The sequence below is a fragment of the Mycteria americana genome, chromosome 6, assembly GCF_035582795.1.
Source record: "Mycteria americana isolate JAX WOST 10 ecotype Jacksonville Zoo and Gardens chromosome 6, USCA_MyAme_1.0, whole genome shotgun sequence".
NCBI classification, from domain to species: domain Eukaryota; kingdom Metazoa; phylum Chordata; class Aves; order Ciconiiformes; family Ciconiidae; genus Mycteria; species Mycteria americana.
This window is the reverse complement of record NC_134370.1, coordinates 60,327,246-60,345,792: the sequence shown is the minus strand read 5'-3', so window position 1 is coordinate 60,345,792 and position 18,547 is coordinate 60,327,246. Positions and strand designations below refer to the sequence as shown.

The 18,547-nt window shown below is 38.2% G+C and overlaps 1 protein-coding gene across 6 annotated transcripts in view; it reads right to left on the bottom strand.

Annotated features, from left to right (window-relative positions):
* Positions 1 to 18,547, bottom strand: part of ADAMTSL3 (ADAMTS like 3) — a 188,937-nt gene that overhangs the window by 52,455 nt on the left and 117,935 nt on the right. For all 6 annotated transcript variants that reach the window (XM_075506161.1, XM_075506157.1, XM_075506162.1 and 3 more), the window contains exons 8-14: positions 17,535 to 17,609; positions 11,980 to 12,137; positions 10,875 to 10,986; positions 8,008 to 8,146; positions 6,369 to 6,419; positions 1,984 to 2,188; positions 963 to 1,110 (exon numbers count right to left, since the gene is read on the bottom strand). In XM_075506161.1, coding sequence (XP_075362276.1) covers positions 963 to 1,110; positions 1,984 to 2,188; positions 6,369 to 6,419; positions 8,008 to 8,146; positions 10,875 to 10,986; positions 11,980 to 12,137; positions 17,535 to 17,609 — 888 coding nt within the window. The remainder of the gene's footprint in view (positions 1 to 962; positions 1,111 to 1,983; positions 2,189 to 6,368; positions 6,420 to 8,007; positions 8,147 to 10,874; positions 10,987 to 11,979; positions 12,138 to 17,534; positions 17,610 to 18,547) is intronic.

The window sequence follows — 18,547 nt, the reverse complement described above, 5'->3', positions numbered from 1 at the left end:
AAATTAATTTAAAAAACAACACTAGCTTCTTTTATCTGTCTATACATCCTACACTTCTCCAAAGGTTTTTCTCGCAGTGCTGTAAGCCAATTGAGGATCTATGCCTCCAAACTTAAGTAAAACCCCAGAAGAAGGTTCTTAAAATTTCAGTGCTAGTTTCTACTTCATGGTCTAACCCTGAATAGTTTTCTGCTTGAAGAATTCTCTAGACTCTGAAAACCTCCTGAAGAGAAACATAGGGTTGTCTACAGAGAGCTTTCACTTTTTCTGTGTAAATCTGTATGGTGAATTGGGAAGGTCTGAAATACAGCCTTTCAAATAAAAACTGAAAGAATGGGAGTAGCACCCACTAAAATTTTCTGGGCCCAGAGGGACAGAAGTGAGCAAGGGACAAGATATACTAGTTTCCCCCCTCATCTTTGTTTTTTCTTTTCACCTTCCCACCTACTGTTTTAAACCTTACCAACTCTTTCAGAGAATATTTGTCAATTTACGTGACTGTTACAGACCTTTTAAATATGTGGAAATGGAGAAGAGAGAAGGAAACCAGTTTGACTATAACTTAATGAACTGATGAGGCCCACTGAGAATGTTGACACATTTAATGAGATGCAAACGAACAAGATCCCAGGTGATGCGTGTGGAGTATCATTCCCATTTCAAGTATTATTGAACAACTCCTCCACATGTTGAACTCATTAATTCTGGTTTTCCCAATTTGACCAGGCTGTATAGATTTAGTTAGCATGTTCACCTCATGACAGTCTGGCCACATTATCAGCAAAAAATATCAGCAGGGCACTTTTCCTAGCACCAATAATTAAAATGCTTGTTTCTGCCAAGACTGAAATAAGTCCTAGTAAATTCCAGCTTCTGGCATTTCTGAAAAAGGTTACCAGGGGCTTTTAATTCTCTTAACAAAAATGTAAAACAATAACAGACCCAGACAAAATTCCAGTTACCTTTTGGCTTGTAACATGGTATTGGCACAATGCACTCTTCTTTTATGTGTAGTTTAAGTTGTGGATTACAGCCACCGACATGCTGCCCACGGTGGTCAATACACAGCACTACTCGGTAACGCAAGCCTCGGCCACAGGTCACTGTGCACTGCAGGAGACAATGCAACCATCTCATGCTGTTTCTTTTTTATTGTATTTACAAATACTGTTAAAAAGCAAGTTAGAAATACTGATGATGTGTTCGCTAAAGTTTTTCCACAATCAATCGGGTATCAGAGACGTATGAATTTGTCCCTGCGTTGCTAGGCGGATAAAGAAGAAGTTGATGCTGGAAAAAACGTCTAAGTTTTGGGAAGGCAAGTGATTTCTTGGGGTTCTGTAAAGCTTATCTGATTGGCAAGAGTCTGAAACAGAGGTGGCTATGTACTGAGAATATGCTCTCTCACAGTGGTCATTTTCACTTAAAGCTGGGTCAGACGTGCTGCAAGAACAGTTTCTTCACTGTATGTCAGTGATGTCATTTGGATGAACTCAGGAATTATAGAAGTGTTGAGCTATCTGACTGTATCAGATAACTACAGCCAAGATAAGTTGGCTTTATGTTCTTGTTACTATAACGAAAGGTAAGAATGCTGGAAAATCACCCTTGCAGACATGTCAGCCCCTAGACAGACATGCCTTTAGCTATTATATGCAGTGAAATATTACATTTATCAAGAACTGAGAGACAAACGACCTGATTGCAAAGGGGCCTGACCTCTGGCTCTGATTTCTCCTCTGTGTAAAGCAGGAATTCAGCAGGCATAAATAATTCTTTATGCATTTTTCTCCACACAGACATGTTAACATTTTGATTATCAGGCCAAATTACTTAGCGCAAACTTCTCCTGGTAAGTACTATGAAGTATGCTTTCAGGGCTATATTTTTCTCTTACCCTGTGCTCACAAATACACAGAAACACAAGACTAGAGGCTTTCTTTAGAAAGCAAGACTAAAGGTCCAAATTACTTTTCAACTTACTTGAGACCATTCCATTGCCACCCATTTAGGACAATCAAACAGATTGCAGGTTTGAATGACTTTGGGCTTAGGGGCATACATGCATTTCCATTCTTCCACTTGCAGTATCTCTCCATGAATGGTCTCCTCTACACACACAAAACTTCTCCTCTGAATACCACCTCCACAGGAAACTGAACATGCAGTCCAAGGGTTATGTTCCCACCTGGAAAAAGAACTCGCATATATTAAAAATAAGGCTATTTTTTATTCCAGTAATCTCTATTAAAAGTGCAAAATACTGAATCCAACCTTAGTGTCATTAAAACCCACTGATAGTTCAGTTGCTGGATTCTTACCACACACTGAATATAAATACATTGAATTACAGACCTACCTTGCATTCATTATTCCAGGCTTAAATTCATGTGCAAAATGAGAAGAAAAACAGAACTATAAATTTAAGTACATTTCACAAAAATAACTGAAAATCTTATTCTCATACATGAGTTAAAGACCCTAACTATACTGAGTTCGACTACTGGAATGATTTTACTTGCAAATAGTCTAAATCATTGAAATAGAATATTTTTCACAGTTAATTTACATGGTCACATATACTCTTATTACCATTGTCAGAGACCGAGAAGCATATGTACTTGAGATTATATGAAGTCCAAAGACAAAGACAGGTCTGGCTGTGCTGACTGAGGGTGTTATTACCCACAGTTGCTCATCACTGCCCACATCATGCAGACTACCCTTAAAAAATCTGTTCATGAAAGAATTTTTATGGGACCTCTAATACTTGCTTTGGGTAAACGCAGCCATTTCATTTCAAACTGTCTTCATCCATAAGGACTGTGAACAAATTAAATTGTGACAGGTACCATTTGGCTGGCCATCACTGCAGTTCTGCAAGAGTTTTCCACCCTCATTAAAATGGCATTGAATGACTTTGTATTCACACTTTCCAACTTGCTTCAAGCAAAAGGCAGCTGCTCATCCATTTCAGCTGCTTTGGCTAACCTAGCTGATTTCTCCTGAAGCAGGGCAATGCATAGATTAAGGAAAACTCACACAGTCCTGTCAACCAGCAGAGCGGTGGGGTAGTAGCCTCCAACAGAGGGATGACAAACAACCTGCTGGGAGGGAATGTCTTCAAAATGGACATCTATCCACAAACTTAGACCTATCTACAACAAAGATGGAAATTGCTGCACCATCTGAAGTGAGAATTGCATGGAGGTTTTTACATTACAAACTCTGTTTCATTTATCTCTTGGTCTTAGCATGAATGTACATTTAAGCAATCACTTCTCAACAAAAAACTAACTTCAATAATGTCCTGCTCCTGTCAAGTTTAGAGATAACAAGCTTCTATTATAGCATTTGTCTATAGGTTCCGGTGACGCCCATGCAATTTTTCCTCACCCTTCACCTCTTATGTCTTGCTTTCCTTCCACCACCCACCCAAATCGAAGCTAAGCCCTGGGAAATGATTGAGTCCTGCAGGACATCTTATGGTTCATCAATGTCTTGTTAGTTTAAAACTTATTCCTATTACAACTGCAGGGGCTCAGAAAGGATCATGAAAAAAATTATATCTGTTATGAACAATGGACTCAGCAAGTACTACAATATCCCACCAAAATCAGTTCATCAAGAGTGACTTAGCTATCATAAAGGAAGTCATAATGTCAGAGCAGATGAAGCAAAGGCCTATGAAAAAAGGTAAATTTAAGTAATTACTACCCACTTTCTATGATACAGCAGGTAAATCAAGGACAATTCCTATTTTAAGCAATTCATTGAACTGCCTACAAAAACACATTAATCATGCTTAAGCTCAACAGAAGAATGAGTACAAAACATACAGCAAACCATGGAACATTAACCATAGAGTATATACTCAAAAGCATTCAGAATAAAGCTGTATGCCCAGATACTGATATCATATCACAAGTACAAAATACATTTGAAGAGCAACAGTTACACTTTTCTTTGACTTAAATGAACGGTCAGCATTAACTCATTTTCTTTAAAAAAAGTCAGGAACTAAAGAGCAATTAACTGTTCAATGAATTAGCAGCTCATGGATTTATATATATAAGGATCACTGTGCTATATGTAATACTAGCCTCGCAAGTGTTTATAGCATGAAGTTTTATAGTTGTTTTTCTTTATCTCATCAGTTTCGAACACACTCCAGATCCCATACTCCCATAAGCATTTTCAAGATGGAGTGAGGTCCATGGCTACTGGGGAAAAGGGGGGTCTTGGGCAAGCAGTCAAGGAGATACTTTCCAGAACCCACAGCTGTCAAGGGATCCTCAACAGTCCAACAAGTCTGAAATAAATGGAGGCATTCCAAAAGCTTTAAAAGAAAATTTTCATCCTGGGAAATTTTTCTATTTATTTCAAAAGAATTCTCCATCTGTAAAAATATTTCAGTGGGGCATTTACAACTCTAGCCACAGGAGAACTCTTTCAAGATCTTGCGGTGCGCACCATGACTTTCCCACAACTTCCTCGTGTGAATGGGAAAGTAGTGGTAAACGCCACAGGAGTGCAAAGCAGCCCTCCACATGGCCCTCGTGTTGTGTAGGAGGTGTGATGTATGACTGCTGGTCAAGGTGAAGGAGTCTCTACAGCTTTGCTCAAGCATATCTACAGTACTTTGGTTTTCTGCCTGCTTTGCAAGAACAGTCTTGGGGTTAGCATGTAAGAAACAGGTAAGAAAAGAAAAAGCAAAAAGAAAACATGGAAGAAACCCCGGCAGAACTGGCACAGACTAATGCACTGCAGTTACTTGACAGACAACAGCACAGAGAAAATACATCCTGCTACACTGAAGAAGACTTGCATCTGCACTGGACCAGATTCACCTCAGGATGCAGCTATACAAACTGGCTGTTTCAGCTGCTGGTTTCTTTCAGAAATTCCAGCAAGAAAAGGTGATTTTACATCTTTGTTATGTTTTTTTATGCGCCCTCCCAGTGGAACACAGCCTGTTTCCTCTCTCTCCTTCCTGCTGGCAGCAACTCTGAGCCCTGCTTGGCCATCTGCTGTCTTACAGTTCTTGCTCCTGAGCATCACCAGGAAGACCATGATCCCTTCTGACAGGACACACTGAGGTGTCGAAATGAGGTGGGCTTTTGTCTGTAGTTCTCAGTGTTTGAAATAAGAGAACCTGCCCACAGCTTTATCGCAGACATATTCTATCTCACCACAGTGTCATGCAAACGTGCTGAGCACAGTAAAGCACAGAAAGGGGGATTAAATTTCTCTTCCAACTGGTCTCCAAGCCCTGAGTGGTTCAGAAGATGAAATACTCGTGTAAATAAATTGTGCTGAGTTCCAGAGGAGATCTGAAGTACAAAGGAATTGGCAGAAGAAATGGAAGGGGAGAGACACAGAATATAATTATGGAACTTTACAGGATAAAGCTGTAGAGGAAAAAAATCTCAATCTATGTATGGAAGCCAAAGTACATCACAGGACAGCAGATCCACAACAAGTGTAAATTGCTACAGAAATAAACTATGACATTTATATCAGCTGTAATCAGTAGCTCCACTGAGCCGTGCAAGTCTATGATTTCATTCTTATTACTTCATATCTTTACTTCTTTAGAAAAATACACATTATTCATTTCATGACATAATGAAGCAGAGGTTCAAATCAGATAAATATGCATCTAACTCCATCGACTATAATTCTTTACATAAACAGTAAATCTGGCTCAATGTTTTTTAGTCCTAACATTCTTTACAAAACATCTAAGCCTTCCAAAGAAGTTTTACATTCTTGTGACTGATTCAGGTAAAAAAAAATTAAAAAAATAAAAGGCAACAAACTGTGCTCTGATGACTTAATTTTAGGCAATAGGTATTCAGACAGCTCAGTATCTTTAAAGTGACATGTCAGCCTTGATGTCAATAAATAGAGTGTAGGTCTAAAGAAGAGCAGAAGAATGAGACCTCTCAAGAGAAAAAGAATTTCTAGAGTCCTGTAACACAGAGAGACCTGTTCCATAAAAGAATATATTCATTGTATACATCTTCAAAATAAAAACATTTCAAAACAAGAATTCATACATGCATTTTAAAGGAGATGCTCTTCTCAGCACTACAGCAGGAGAAGGCTTAGGGGGCAACTTTTATTCTAAAGTCTTCCGCACTGATATTTCAAGAAGAGCATATTAACCTCTTACTGTTAAGCTAATCATCCAGAGCACACTGAAATAAATCAAAAGCTTCAAAAATGTATACAGGATTGTTATAAACTTGCTCTCCTGTACAGCAAAAAATCAGAAGATGTTCCATGATCTTAGTACTCAAATAGTATATTTGCAGTGAAAATTGTGCTAATGCTGACACATATGCTATCCTGATTATACATACCGAGGAAGTGGCTGGAAGTGATCATAGGGCATGATTTCTTTAAATCCATCACTGTCAACAAAATAAATATTGCATCATTATTTCTCATACCCAAGACTGTACATCAAGTACATACTTTTACTTGATCATGCTTAAAGTAAGCAATTCCCAACGTGCAATGAGGGAATCTTACATTCATTACACGTTACCCTTGTGGCAAACAATGACTCATATAATCTTACCTCTTCTGCACCTATAGAGATCTATTCACCACACAGTTTCTCCACTTCATACCATCAAAAAAAAAATTAAATGAGCAAGTCTTCAGCAGAGAAATTTATTATCCGTGATCCTTTAGGTCTGTGCTACTTTATAAGTACGTAACTATTTTCTTGTTAATATCTGTAACAAAGACCGCTGAGGAACATGAGTGGCAGTGAAATAAATGCATCACAGATTTAATCCTAGATAGGTCCTGAACGGTGCTTAGGACCCTTCTCGAGCTGTTTATTTGAACTGCACAGCACAGGGCAGGCATAAAGCCTTACTTCCAATACTAAGAAATATGGTATTATATCCAGTAGTACTTCCCTTTTTCTGTCTGTATAAGCTAAAATTGCAAGGAAAAAGATAATTACGGCCTTTCTTTCCCTAATTTTCCTATTCCAGCTTTGCAACATTTGGCACCCATTGCCATTAAGCATTACTGAAGTCTTACTACTCCATATAGTGATCAACTCTCCAGGAAAAAAACTTGAAAGTCTGCACATCTATAACTGTTAGAGGTCACTATCAACGATTATGTTCAACAGGAATGAAAGGAAATGGACAGTTTAGCTATAGGAAATGAAATCCATTGAGAGTGTTTCCTTTTCTTCTTGCATATAACTCTAGCTTGGCCAGCTGGCATATTAATGTGAGGTTCTGGGACTTGATACTGTGATGTTATTTTAAGATTCTTCAGCACAGCCAGGAAACCTCACCAGACAATCCAAAAGTTAGTTTGAAATACTGTAGTGCAATTCAATACAATTTATGTATACTATAGCCTTTATAATTTGGCAATAATATTCTGTGGTATTTGTACCACAAGTACATTTACTTTGAATGATTTTTTTTATTCGTAGTGTAAAAAAAAAACAACCCCCCCCCCCCAACTTTAATAATTAAGTGTCAACTCCACAGTACAAATGAAGAGTGAAACTTTTACTATAGGCAGATGAATAAACCAAGTTAAACCATGTGCAAAACTTGTACGCTGGCTGAGAACTGGAGCTACTGTCTGTCTAATGAGAAATCCTGAATGGCAGCATCAATAAATCCAAAAGCAGGCAAACAATCTGTCCTCTTCACACAACATCACAAAATCCTTGTACTAGTGCTGTACCACTCAGCAGAAGACATAAAGTAGAATTAGTCCGTGGAGAGAAAAATTGATATTTACAATATCTCTGTATAAAGCAAAGTCTCCTATTCTGCAACACTGAAGAAGTGCCACAAATCTATTGGCAGTGGTGCCAGACATCAGTCTTTAACGCGTGCAATAATCAACCAAGATTAAGTAGCCTTAAAGATGAAAAGAACTGAATTAAGTAAATACGATTGCTTGCTCCTTAGTAACTGACTATACCACACACTTAAATTTATTTGTCATACAAACCTAGAAGGGCAGGGATCCATGTTGCATTCTTTTAGCTTGGGCTTTGGTTTCTTATTTTCTGGATAGTAATGACAATAGTGGTCAGGAACAACACGCTTCAGACGAATATCCACACATTCAGCTGAATTAAGCTGATAACCTAATGCAGAAGCAAAGTTAAATTTTGGTAATGGAGATAAATTAAAGCAGCCTTATTCCACCCCCCCAAATAATGCACTGCCAATTGAATTAATTTCCTGTGTTACTCTTCTTTGGTTTGCTTTTAAACAAGGAAACACTGCACAGGAACATGCAGCACCAGGTCTTCATTTAAGGCAATTCAGCATAACAATTATGTTAACCTACCTTAACACTAGATGAGACTCTGGCACACTATTCTAATAATATTCTAAGTATAAGAGTAAAAGCATACATATTTTTATGTGGTAGAGGAATGCATGTACTGGAGCAGCTCACCTGTCACAAAGGCACCCATACAAGTCATACGGTTCTACTACATGTTCCAAAATTTATAACTGCCCTCCCCCAAGGAGGAGTTACCATGTATGTTAGAGGGCTATATTACAGTCATGCATGCTAAAAAAAAAAAAAAAATACTTAAAACAGAAAGCCAGAGGAATTGAAGATGAGATCCAAAAACATTGCTAAGTTAAACTGTAGAAAACCAAGAAATAGTTTCAAGAACATTCCTAGTTGAAGAGCCAACAAAAGAAAACTTGAAGTAACTACTTGGTGAGGAAAAAAAACCCAACAAACCGTGTGGAGACTGGTTACAATAAGGGATCTGAGTTTTATAAACCACTGCATTGCTTTTTTGGCTAAGAAAAAAAGACTCGTTCAAAAGAGCTGACTTGGACTTAAACTGAGGAGAGGAGGAGGATGTTCTGGTATGTGCAAAGAAAAAAAGTTTGAAACCACAAGAATTAAAATCCAAATAGAGTCAATAAACTAACAGCACAAGTCCCAGTGTCTACTGAAAATGCTAAGTATCATATATCAATGGCTTCACTTGTGTGTCTCTTGGCTGATTCAAAGTGTCATCATGCATGAGAGTGATAACCATAAAGAACAACTAAGCAGTTCCAGTGCTCAAAGCATGTATGTTCCAGTTCTTGTAAGTACTGAAAGGACCCAGAAGATATGCCACTTGCAAACAAGATAAACACAATTTTTAAACATTCTTGCTCATTCGAGCTTGACTGTGCTTTCTGAGATGCCCGTCACGCTCCCCCTTCCCACACATGGAGATTACAGAATTAAATGTAGAAGAAGCATCCAAGTGAGGAATGGTGGTGCACTGATTCCAAGTCTCTGTTGTGAGGAACTTTTTCTTTTACTGGCAGTAAAAGATGCCAAACAGACAATCTGGATACTAAATCCGCTTTAAGATAATGGGTTAAAGCCAGGCAGCTGCAATACAACTTCCCTGCATGCCTTAGTAATATGCCATTCTTAACACTACTACTTTCATGGGTAAGCAAGTAGCTTAGTTTCTGTGCTTCTTCAGTTACTGGCCTCTCTCAGGACTGCCATCAAGAGTGTCAAGCCTTGTTGATAAAGGTACCAGTCTCATATTATAGACATGCAGCTACAAAGTAGGGCACTGAAAACCCTGGCTAATTTCAAAGAGATTGACATGTAGCTATAATTTTCAAACCATAACACCAGTCTGAATAAGGCTGGATTTGAGCCAATAACTTTGAAGGTAAATATGTCCCTTGAGTTATCCAGTGTTTACATGCAGTCATCAAAAATAACTGTGATGCTTTACACTTCTTCCCTTGTCAGATAGGTTAGGGAAAAATTCATAAACACAGTGCAATGGAATCATCAGAGGATATATATTGCCACTCACAGTTCCAGCAAGAATCACACCTCATGAGGCCAAGTATCTTATAAGATACAGTAGTTTCCTGTGGAACTACATATTATACACATATATTGTCTGCATTTCAGATTAAAGTGAGGTGCAAGTGCCAAAATGGATGGTCCATGAAAAGATCTCCAGACTCTGCTTGTGCTTTAAACATCTTTCACTCTTTTTACTCATGTCTCAAGTAACTATTTAAACCATATTTGTACTCTCCAGGAAAATCACTACACCAGTATCACTGGTATCCCAGTCTGTTTTTCAGGTGACCTGGGTAATGCTAGCTGAACTGAAATAGCTATCTACAATGTCAAACACTCCTCCCGCCATGAGGTCACGCTTTTTGCAGCACCAGACATGACGAGTGGGCTGGGCTGGATGAGCAGTAGCAGAGCTGAGCTGCACCTCGTCTAACCATTTTATAAGCTGTAGTGTTTAAGCCAGGAGCAGACACTACAGCACACTACCTGCTGCTCTAACTACCATCAGGACTAAGTGTCTAAGATCAGACAACCAAAGGTATTGATGTTTTTTAAATTCTATTTACTTATTCTGCTTTCTGTGTAACTAATTTCTAAACTAAGTGTTCTAAAACTCTCCCTCATGTTTACTACTGTGGCCAGAAATACCTTCTTCATCTCTTGATTATCCTTATTTTAAAATCTCATTGTATTTCTTTGCTTACTTTCCCAAAATATCCTTTATGAACTGTCATTTTCCACTTTGAATGTCATATCTCTTAGTCAAAGTTCTTACTCAAACAATCATTCCTTATGGAAGAACATGACTTCCAGTAATATAAGGTGTAAAAAAACCTTATGCTCATACTAACTTAACCAACCAACTCACCTGCTACTCTGTCATTTATTTTTCTGAAGAACCACCAGTGTGCAAAGAAACACCAACATTTAATCAATAAAAATGCAGAATGAAGGTTGTAAATCAGCCACTTTTAATTTTCAGCTGTAAACACTCCTGAAGAATTGCCATTACTTACCTCCTCCACATGTCACTGTGCAGGGGAAAAACTCTGTTTGTCTCCACTGATGACTGATGGGTTGATAGAAAAAGAACTGAACCACACTCTCTTTTGATCCAGAGTACCTGGTCTGAAGAAATTTCCATTACAACACATGTGTATACTGTACTCCACTGTTCATGCCATTTCAAAACATAATTCATATATAATAGCAGTGCAGAGAGTAATGTGATAACAGGCATAAAACCTCCAGAAAGTCTAGAGTAACAATTAAATTTAAGTTTCCAACAGTCAAACACTTGTATGTTGCTTTGTTTTTCAAATTATTCAAGGTACTAATGTGACTATTTGATTATCTATCCTTGATTGGCAAAGTTCCTAACTCTATTCCTCTGTCTTATCTCTTCGTTAGCAAAATTTTTAAAATTTGCTGGGGTGGGAAGTCTATGATTGATTTAAGCACACTGGTTCATATTCAGGCAAGTCTAACTGAACATGCGATATTAGAGATGCAAAATAAAAACTACCGAAAGTCTATTTCTACAACATGACAGCTATAGCCAAGTGGTGTGATGATACCGAAACACCTGTCATTTCCAATGGAATTCTGTATGACTGTCTTCCTTTGGCAGTCAAATATCGATGTTTCTACATATACATATCTGCATGTATGATGCAAGCCATTCGTATGTGGTCTGGGTAGAAGAGAAACTTAAAAGGATTAGAAAGGGTCAGTAGCTGCCTTAGCGATGTCTAAGGGACATTCTAGGGCGCTGCTGGAAGCAATGCTCAGATTCAGTAGGTGGCAGTCTTCAGTTGGATTAACACCAATCCACTGCTCAGGATCACGCTGTTATTCTTTCAGTAATATTTAAAACAAAAGTCCTGGCCATTTTTACCGTTAAAGATCCTGTGGTACTTTCCCCCACGGCAAAGACATTAACCTTGTAACATTTTAACTTGTTTGGATACACTTAGTATAAATTATCTCTGGACTGTTATTCGGATTCCTTTATTGCTAGCTAAAAGATTTTGTTGTATTGCTACAACCTGATGGACAGCCACCTACTCTGTTGCACATACTTGCAATATCTTTGTAGATTTGTACATACACATATCCCACCTTGATAATGAAATCTGCTCCAAGAGGTCCCTGGATCTTTATGATTTCCCTGTCTGTACTCTTCTGAAATTCTACAGTTGTATTTTCTATGACAAATGTTCCAGGAGCATTGAAACTGTGCTCTCCCTTGTCTCCTTGTAGTGTCTTTGACTCTATAACTAAAGAAGAAACATGCAATTAATAAACTTAAACAGGATATTTCTTATTTTCAAGGAAGTCAGAAAGTAATGTTTACAACTTTGCCTTGCAAGTAACAGCCATATATGTGCATTAAAAAACCCACACAGAATATCTGTGAGAATATTAGCTGCTTTAGATTGTAGGCTGATATATAAATGCATGACATGGCAGCACAGGAATATCTGCCCGAACACACTATTCTTTCATACCAGAAGCAGTTCTGAGACAGTTTTTCCTACATCAAGTGCTCTATATAGTTATAAGGCAATAGATTCAGCAGGACAAGCTGAAAGAAACTCAAAACAGATAGAATCAATACACAGAAAAATAAGTCATAATTCCATACAACTCAAAAGCCTAGCAAATTCAGCAATCAGTCTCCAGAGAAGCCTGAATGGTGTCAAACTCACAAAACACTCACCTCAATACCTGTATCACTCTACCCATTCCAGAGGTCTTTAACTCAACTTGGAATATTTCCCATGCGAGCAAAAAGCGCAGCCAGGAGGTGGATAGCTGCAGCACTGCCGGAGGGATGGCCCTTGCTCAGAACAGGTGGTGATGAAAACCCTTTTTGAGCTGTTCTGCACTCCTTGGAAACAGATTAAACTAACAGTCCACAACCTCCAGAAGACAGATGAAACATTTTAGGATTGAGTCACTTCCAGCAAACTGACTGAACTATAAGTGGACAAAGCTAAAGGAAGATATTCATAATGAAGGTAGAATTTTGGGCTCTGCATAATGCAGCATATAGACACAGCAAGATGCATGACTTGAAATACACTGGTCTGGTTACAATCTATCAGAGCACTGCATGAGAAGGGCATGAATCTCAGATGAGCTCAGGGCTAGCTAAAAGGAACCTTTTGACGAGCTATAAATACCTGCTTTCTCCAACTACCTTGCCTTTTTTGGTACTTCAAACAGAGTTACCTCATTCAGGCTAGATAATTTAGGTTAAGAGCATCTATTTTTACCTGCACTGAAAACACACTCTGAATGCTGCAGTCCATCATTACTGTTTTCTTCCTTAAGATCTTTTAAAATACAAATGCATTCTGGAGCATCCCCAACAGAGAGAGTGAAGAAATTCTAGAAGAAATTAACTTCCTTGAAAAGGTACCAACATTATCCCAAGTTTCTAAGCATTAGGTTACACTATGCTCATAGGTATAACAAAGATCACATACATGGCTGGAAGGAAGTTTAAGGAAGGATATGTTTCTAGGAAATGACTTTGTGTTGGTCATAGAGTAGGAATCTAGTGGTGAATCAAATGCACTTTGTCAAAGAGAAAAAATAAATCTCTGGGAATCAAAGTGCCCTATTGTCCAACGTGTTTCCATTAGGAACAAATAGATATAAACAAATCACAGAAAAAGCAACAAGTATTTAGACAATTACTACATATTTTTGTTTGTCACTTTTATGGAAGATTTCTTTCCTGATTGCATTACAAAATAACCTTTTAAATATCCAGAACTTGGCATTCTTGGATTAAGCTTCTGCAAGCCTTGACCCCAAACTTACGCTGCTTAACAGTAAGTATTACTGCATGGTGCCTGTTATTCTGTCATTTCATTGAATAAGAGTCAAATCAGCAAACCTCAAGTACTTCCAACTCCACATAAAGTCAGTAGGATCCTCAGGAGTACAGGACCCCTTTGAAACTAGCGTTTATCTGGCTGTTGTTAAAAACGATGTTAAAGATGTTAATTTGGTGACCTGAACTGCATTACTTTACAACCTTTATGCTAATTTTCTTAATAAAAAAATAATTTTTATGTTTTTCTAAGCACAAACCAAGAATATTGTTCAGCAATGAACATGGTAACTTACTGAGAGCTGACATACATTTATGCTAGGGCTACGCTAGATTTGAATCCAAAGCATGTGTTTATTTGTAAGGTCCAGCTATAGCGTGATGGCCTGTATCTCTGGAGGTCATGTCAGTGAAGCTTAAAACAGCTGCTCAGATTTTCCCAGAAGTGTGTCACACGGGGAGATGAGGAGCTATTCCACAGCACAATGGATAACCTCTGATGCAATATATTCCTGCTCAGTAGTATCTAGTGCTTGTCATCACAGGCTTCTAAAACAGAGTGAAACCAAGCATCTGGTGTATGTAACACATACGTAACATAATAATTCTTATCAGGGAGCAGTTCCCCCCAAAAAATGACTTTACTGATTTCAGAGCAGTAACTGGGAACAAAGGTTTCACCAGCTGGCTTATAGGCAAGGTTCAGAAAAGAATTCACCAAACATTTATTTGTTCTGCAGGGTCCTGTAATCCTGGAGAGGTGGGAAGTTCGACTTCAGGAGTAAGCTTCCCCATCCTAAGTTTGGGAAACATTTCCTTGAAGGGTCTTCAGGACTCCAGATGCGCAGAGTCATAAGGACAGGGAATTCTCTTGAGTGCTCACCTGTTTCTGTGCCTAACAAGATAATCACTGGTGCCAAAGATGTATAGCAGCCTATCTTTGTGTTACTCCCCTTACCTTGATAAAAAGAACGCTTTTCCGCATGGAAATGCCTTGCCCAGCTGCGGATGGAAGACCCACCGCAAAAGCCTCCCATACTCTTAGTGGCAGGCAGGAGTAGGGCAGCGTGGCATGGGGAACCCACTGCAGACACCTCACTGTGTAGAGAGATGCATGGAAGAATTCCCAGGGAAATAGCTCCTGCTCCCAGTGCAAGAAGGAGCAAATCATGTTGCTACCCAAGAGCTCTTTCTTTTCCATGCGATTCATTTGTAGATAGCACAATACAGGGGCTCAAAATAAAACATGCGTTCTTTTAAAAATGCAAGCAACATTTGTCTTCCTCTCAGCGTCTGTCAAAAGACAAAGCAGTGCATAGACGTATAGCTAAATACCGTCAAGTAATGCGAATCCCTGCAAGCGGAGAAGAAATTGACAAAAAGGGAAAAAAGTTTCAGTTCCTTTTAGTGAAGTTTAACCTCCCTAGGTTCATGAACCCAGTTATCTAGCATTAGCCACTTGTAAAAATAGTAGCTTCTGGTTTTCCTGTTTCTTCTGCTGGAGGATTAATTTCAGGGAACTTTCAGTCTTTCTTTTGATTCTAGTGCTCTTAAAACAACTGCCAGAAAAGCCATAATACAGTCCAAATCAAGAACAAAACCAACACAATGAAACATTTTATTCATAACCATTTTTGTACTAATTATGTGGTTATTTTCCACCAAATCATTCATAAAACCCAAGCAGACAGAAGTACAAGAGGGACCTATTTGCAAAAAACCCAAAGTAACACCTTTGCTCTCTGGTGAATCTGTTGCCTGTCTTAAAGCATCCATACACACAAACAAAATACTTATTCTTATCAGCTACAAAGAAATGCAGCCTTTCCTAAAACACTAAGCTGCTGATTGTAAAACAATGTTCAGAGCATTTATTTGTTTCAAATCTGTTATGCACTACATCTCCAACCACATTTCCATTTTTGATTAGTCCAGCAGCTGTGTTTCCCTGGAACAAGAGCAGATCATAAAGCCCAGGATGAAGCACAAAAGAACACAAGATAAAGGGAAAAGTGCCAGACACTCCATAGTGCTCTTCGAGCACTCGCTATTGCTGCTGGCTTTACTTGAAGAGCACATATACACATATACACTGGCAACAGGAGGCAGTATAAAATTCTGCAATAAGTAGTCCCTGCTCCACCTGTTAAATTCAACTCCTTACAAGCCAGGAAGAACACCTCTGACAAATGGAGCCTGTAATTATAGGTGATTATTTTTTAAATTCTGCCTTTAATTATACCAGCATACCCACACAGAAATCAAAGAAGTTGCAGATCAAAGATCACTTGATATTCTCTGTTAAGTGACAAACAACCACAAACATACGTACAGTCAGAAAGGCAGACAAGCAAACTGTCCCAAAGCATGACCCCGAGAACATCGGTTCCTGAAGGGCTGGCTATGAAGCCAGAAGCAATTTCCACCTCCCTCTCCACAATAGCTCTCACTTGTTTTTCACCTCTTTCATTTTAATTTTAAGTAACAAATGTCTAAATCCTCACAGATTTGCAGAGATGTGCTGGGGGAAGTGGTTAAAGGAACATTTCACAATTCTCATCCAGCTAGAGAGCTAGCTAACAAAGGTAATGCCAAGCCACAGCTTCTTTACGGAACCACCCTGGGTAGGAAGCCAGGAGCACTCTGTACTTAGTTACCAAGTTGCTGCTGCATTCCTCAGGAGCTTTCCAGAAATCCCCCAGGAGCCACTGAATCTAGTACTTTTTCCTCATACGAAGCTGAAACAACAACTTTCTTCTGCAGAACTACTTAAGAAAGACCAAAAGTCCTGACCTGAACTGGTCAGGATCACTCCTTCATACATCCCTTGCAACAGTTTTACATGAATATTATTTATTTCAAGATCAGTTCAGCTTTGTACATTGTTGATATCAGTGTTATATCTAGAAATTATTGTCACTCTGGAGCTGCTGTAAAGTGGAAGTCTTACTCAATTTTTTCTTTGAAAGAAAATGACAATATATTCTTCAAAGCAAACAAATAGATGAGCAATTTTCAAATAGAATGCATTTCGATCTTCTAGTTACATATCCCAGAGCAGTAGAAGTCGTTTTTATTTATATGATTAAGACTAAGTCTTCCACTTTTACTAATAAAAGATTGCTCAAAATGTTAAACGCATGGTTTATTTTATTGGTTGGTATGGCAGTCCCACGTATCATTGAAACAATTAGTTCTTTATGTAAAGTAGGCCTATGGGTAAAGAAATTACCATAGATACTACCATCAGCCTTATAGAAAATATTAGGAAATAAACATCTAACAGAATAGCAAACTGTTTCTCACAGTTGGTATGTAATGACCAAAAGTATTGCAAGGGAACAGGACTTGTGTAGTTTATTTTATGCATTTTGTTTACCTTACCTCATTTTTACCTAGATTACTTTTCCTTGAACGCTGCTCACTGACCAAGTGAGACTTCAAGTGGACTATTTACACTATCTCAGACTCTTCAACAGAAATCTGGTGCTGGGTTATACAAGAGCTATTGATCCCATACATAACCCTTTGAAAGTAATTTTGATGTAATTGTTTGCATGTAGTTCAAGAGTATACCTTATTTTAGACATCTTATATAAGAATTACTTGGTTTAAATAAATTTAGAAACCACCAGTAAGTATACTATTTCTTTTTACTAAGTGGACTTCCAGTGTTCTGTAGGACTATCTCCAGGCTGGATATTAAAGATGGGAAGAGGAATCAAGGTCATGATCTTACCCATATTCCCAAAGTTTGGATGAGTTCAGATACAAGGTTCTGGTTTTATCTTCTGCCTATGAATAAATACATAAAACAGCTCAGTCATACCAAGGTGTGCTGGTCCTTTTAGGGTAATTCTCACACTGCGACTCCCATGTGGTACAGCAATCACAGTTTCTTCCCCTAGGAAAATTAAAGAACTGTTTTAGAAGTTATCTTGCATCAGGGAATTTGCACATCACATAACTAGACTGAAAACTGTCAAATGTGTCTAAGAAAATATTTAACAGGTTTCACAATTTTTCTATTAAAAATAATCATATGTTATTTTATTAAGTACAGTATACTGAGTCTGTTTGCTATGCTATGCAACTATTAAAGACCTATGAATGGTCTTGTAAATCTTTCTTGCTATTGGAAAATTATTTGCTATTAACAAAAACAACTGAAATGTCAGTAGTGTATTAGGAACATATTTACACTTTGTTGTCCTAGTTTTATTTCCTAATCACTGAATTGACATAAGGAATCTGCTAAGTAGTACTTCCCCCTTACAAAAATCTGCAGCTGTTCAGTCTCATTCTGCCCACACCTCATTTCCTGCTGCAGGTCACAACTTTAATAAGTGGCAGGACTTACAGGAAATAAATCATCTACTTAACACTAACCCTTAACCAATTACAGACCAGTTAAGAGCAAATATATATTAGCTACAATATATATGTTATAACAGAGTGTCTGCATCTAACTTACCATATAAGATCATTCCTTCCAGTAAGAGTCTCAATTTAAAATTAACTATAAACCAAACCAGCCCTGAACAGGACATGTCAATACAAAACACCTTTTGGCTGCCCGAATGGCCTCTTCATATATAAATGTACAACACACTTACTTCGGTGCATTTTACAAAGGCAGAAAGTTATTACTTTCCATTTCAAATGTAGGAAATCTGTGACTTGCCCAAGCAAACTGAGTTAACAGTCAAATCAATAGACCAGAGTCTTTCATGCCAACAAGAGCAGTGCTCTCAGAAAAGGGCACGCACAGTGCACGACAGGGATATCCACAAAAGGAGGAGAGAAGTGTCCAAGCGACAAAGTACCAAAGTGCTGTCTCCC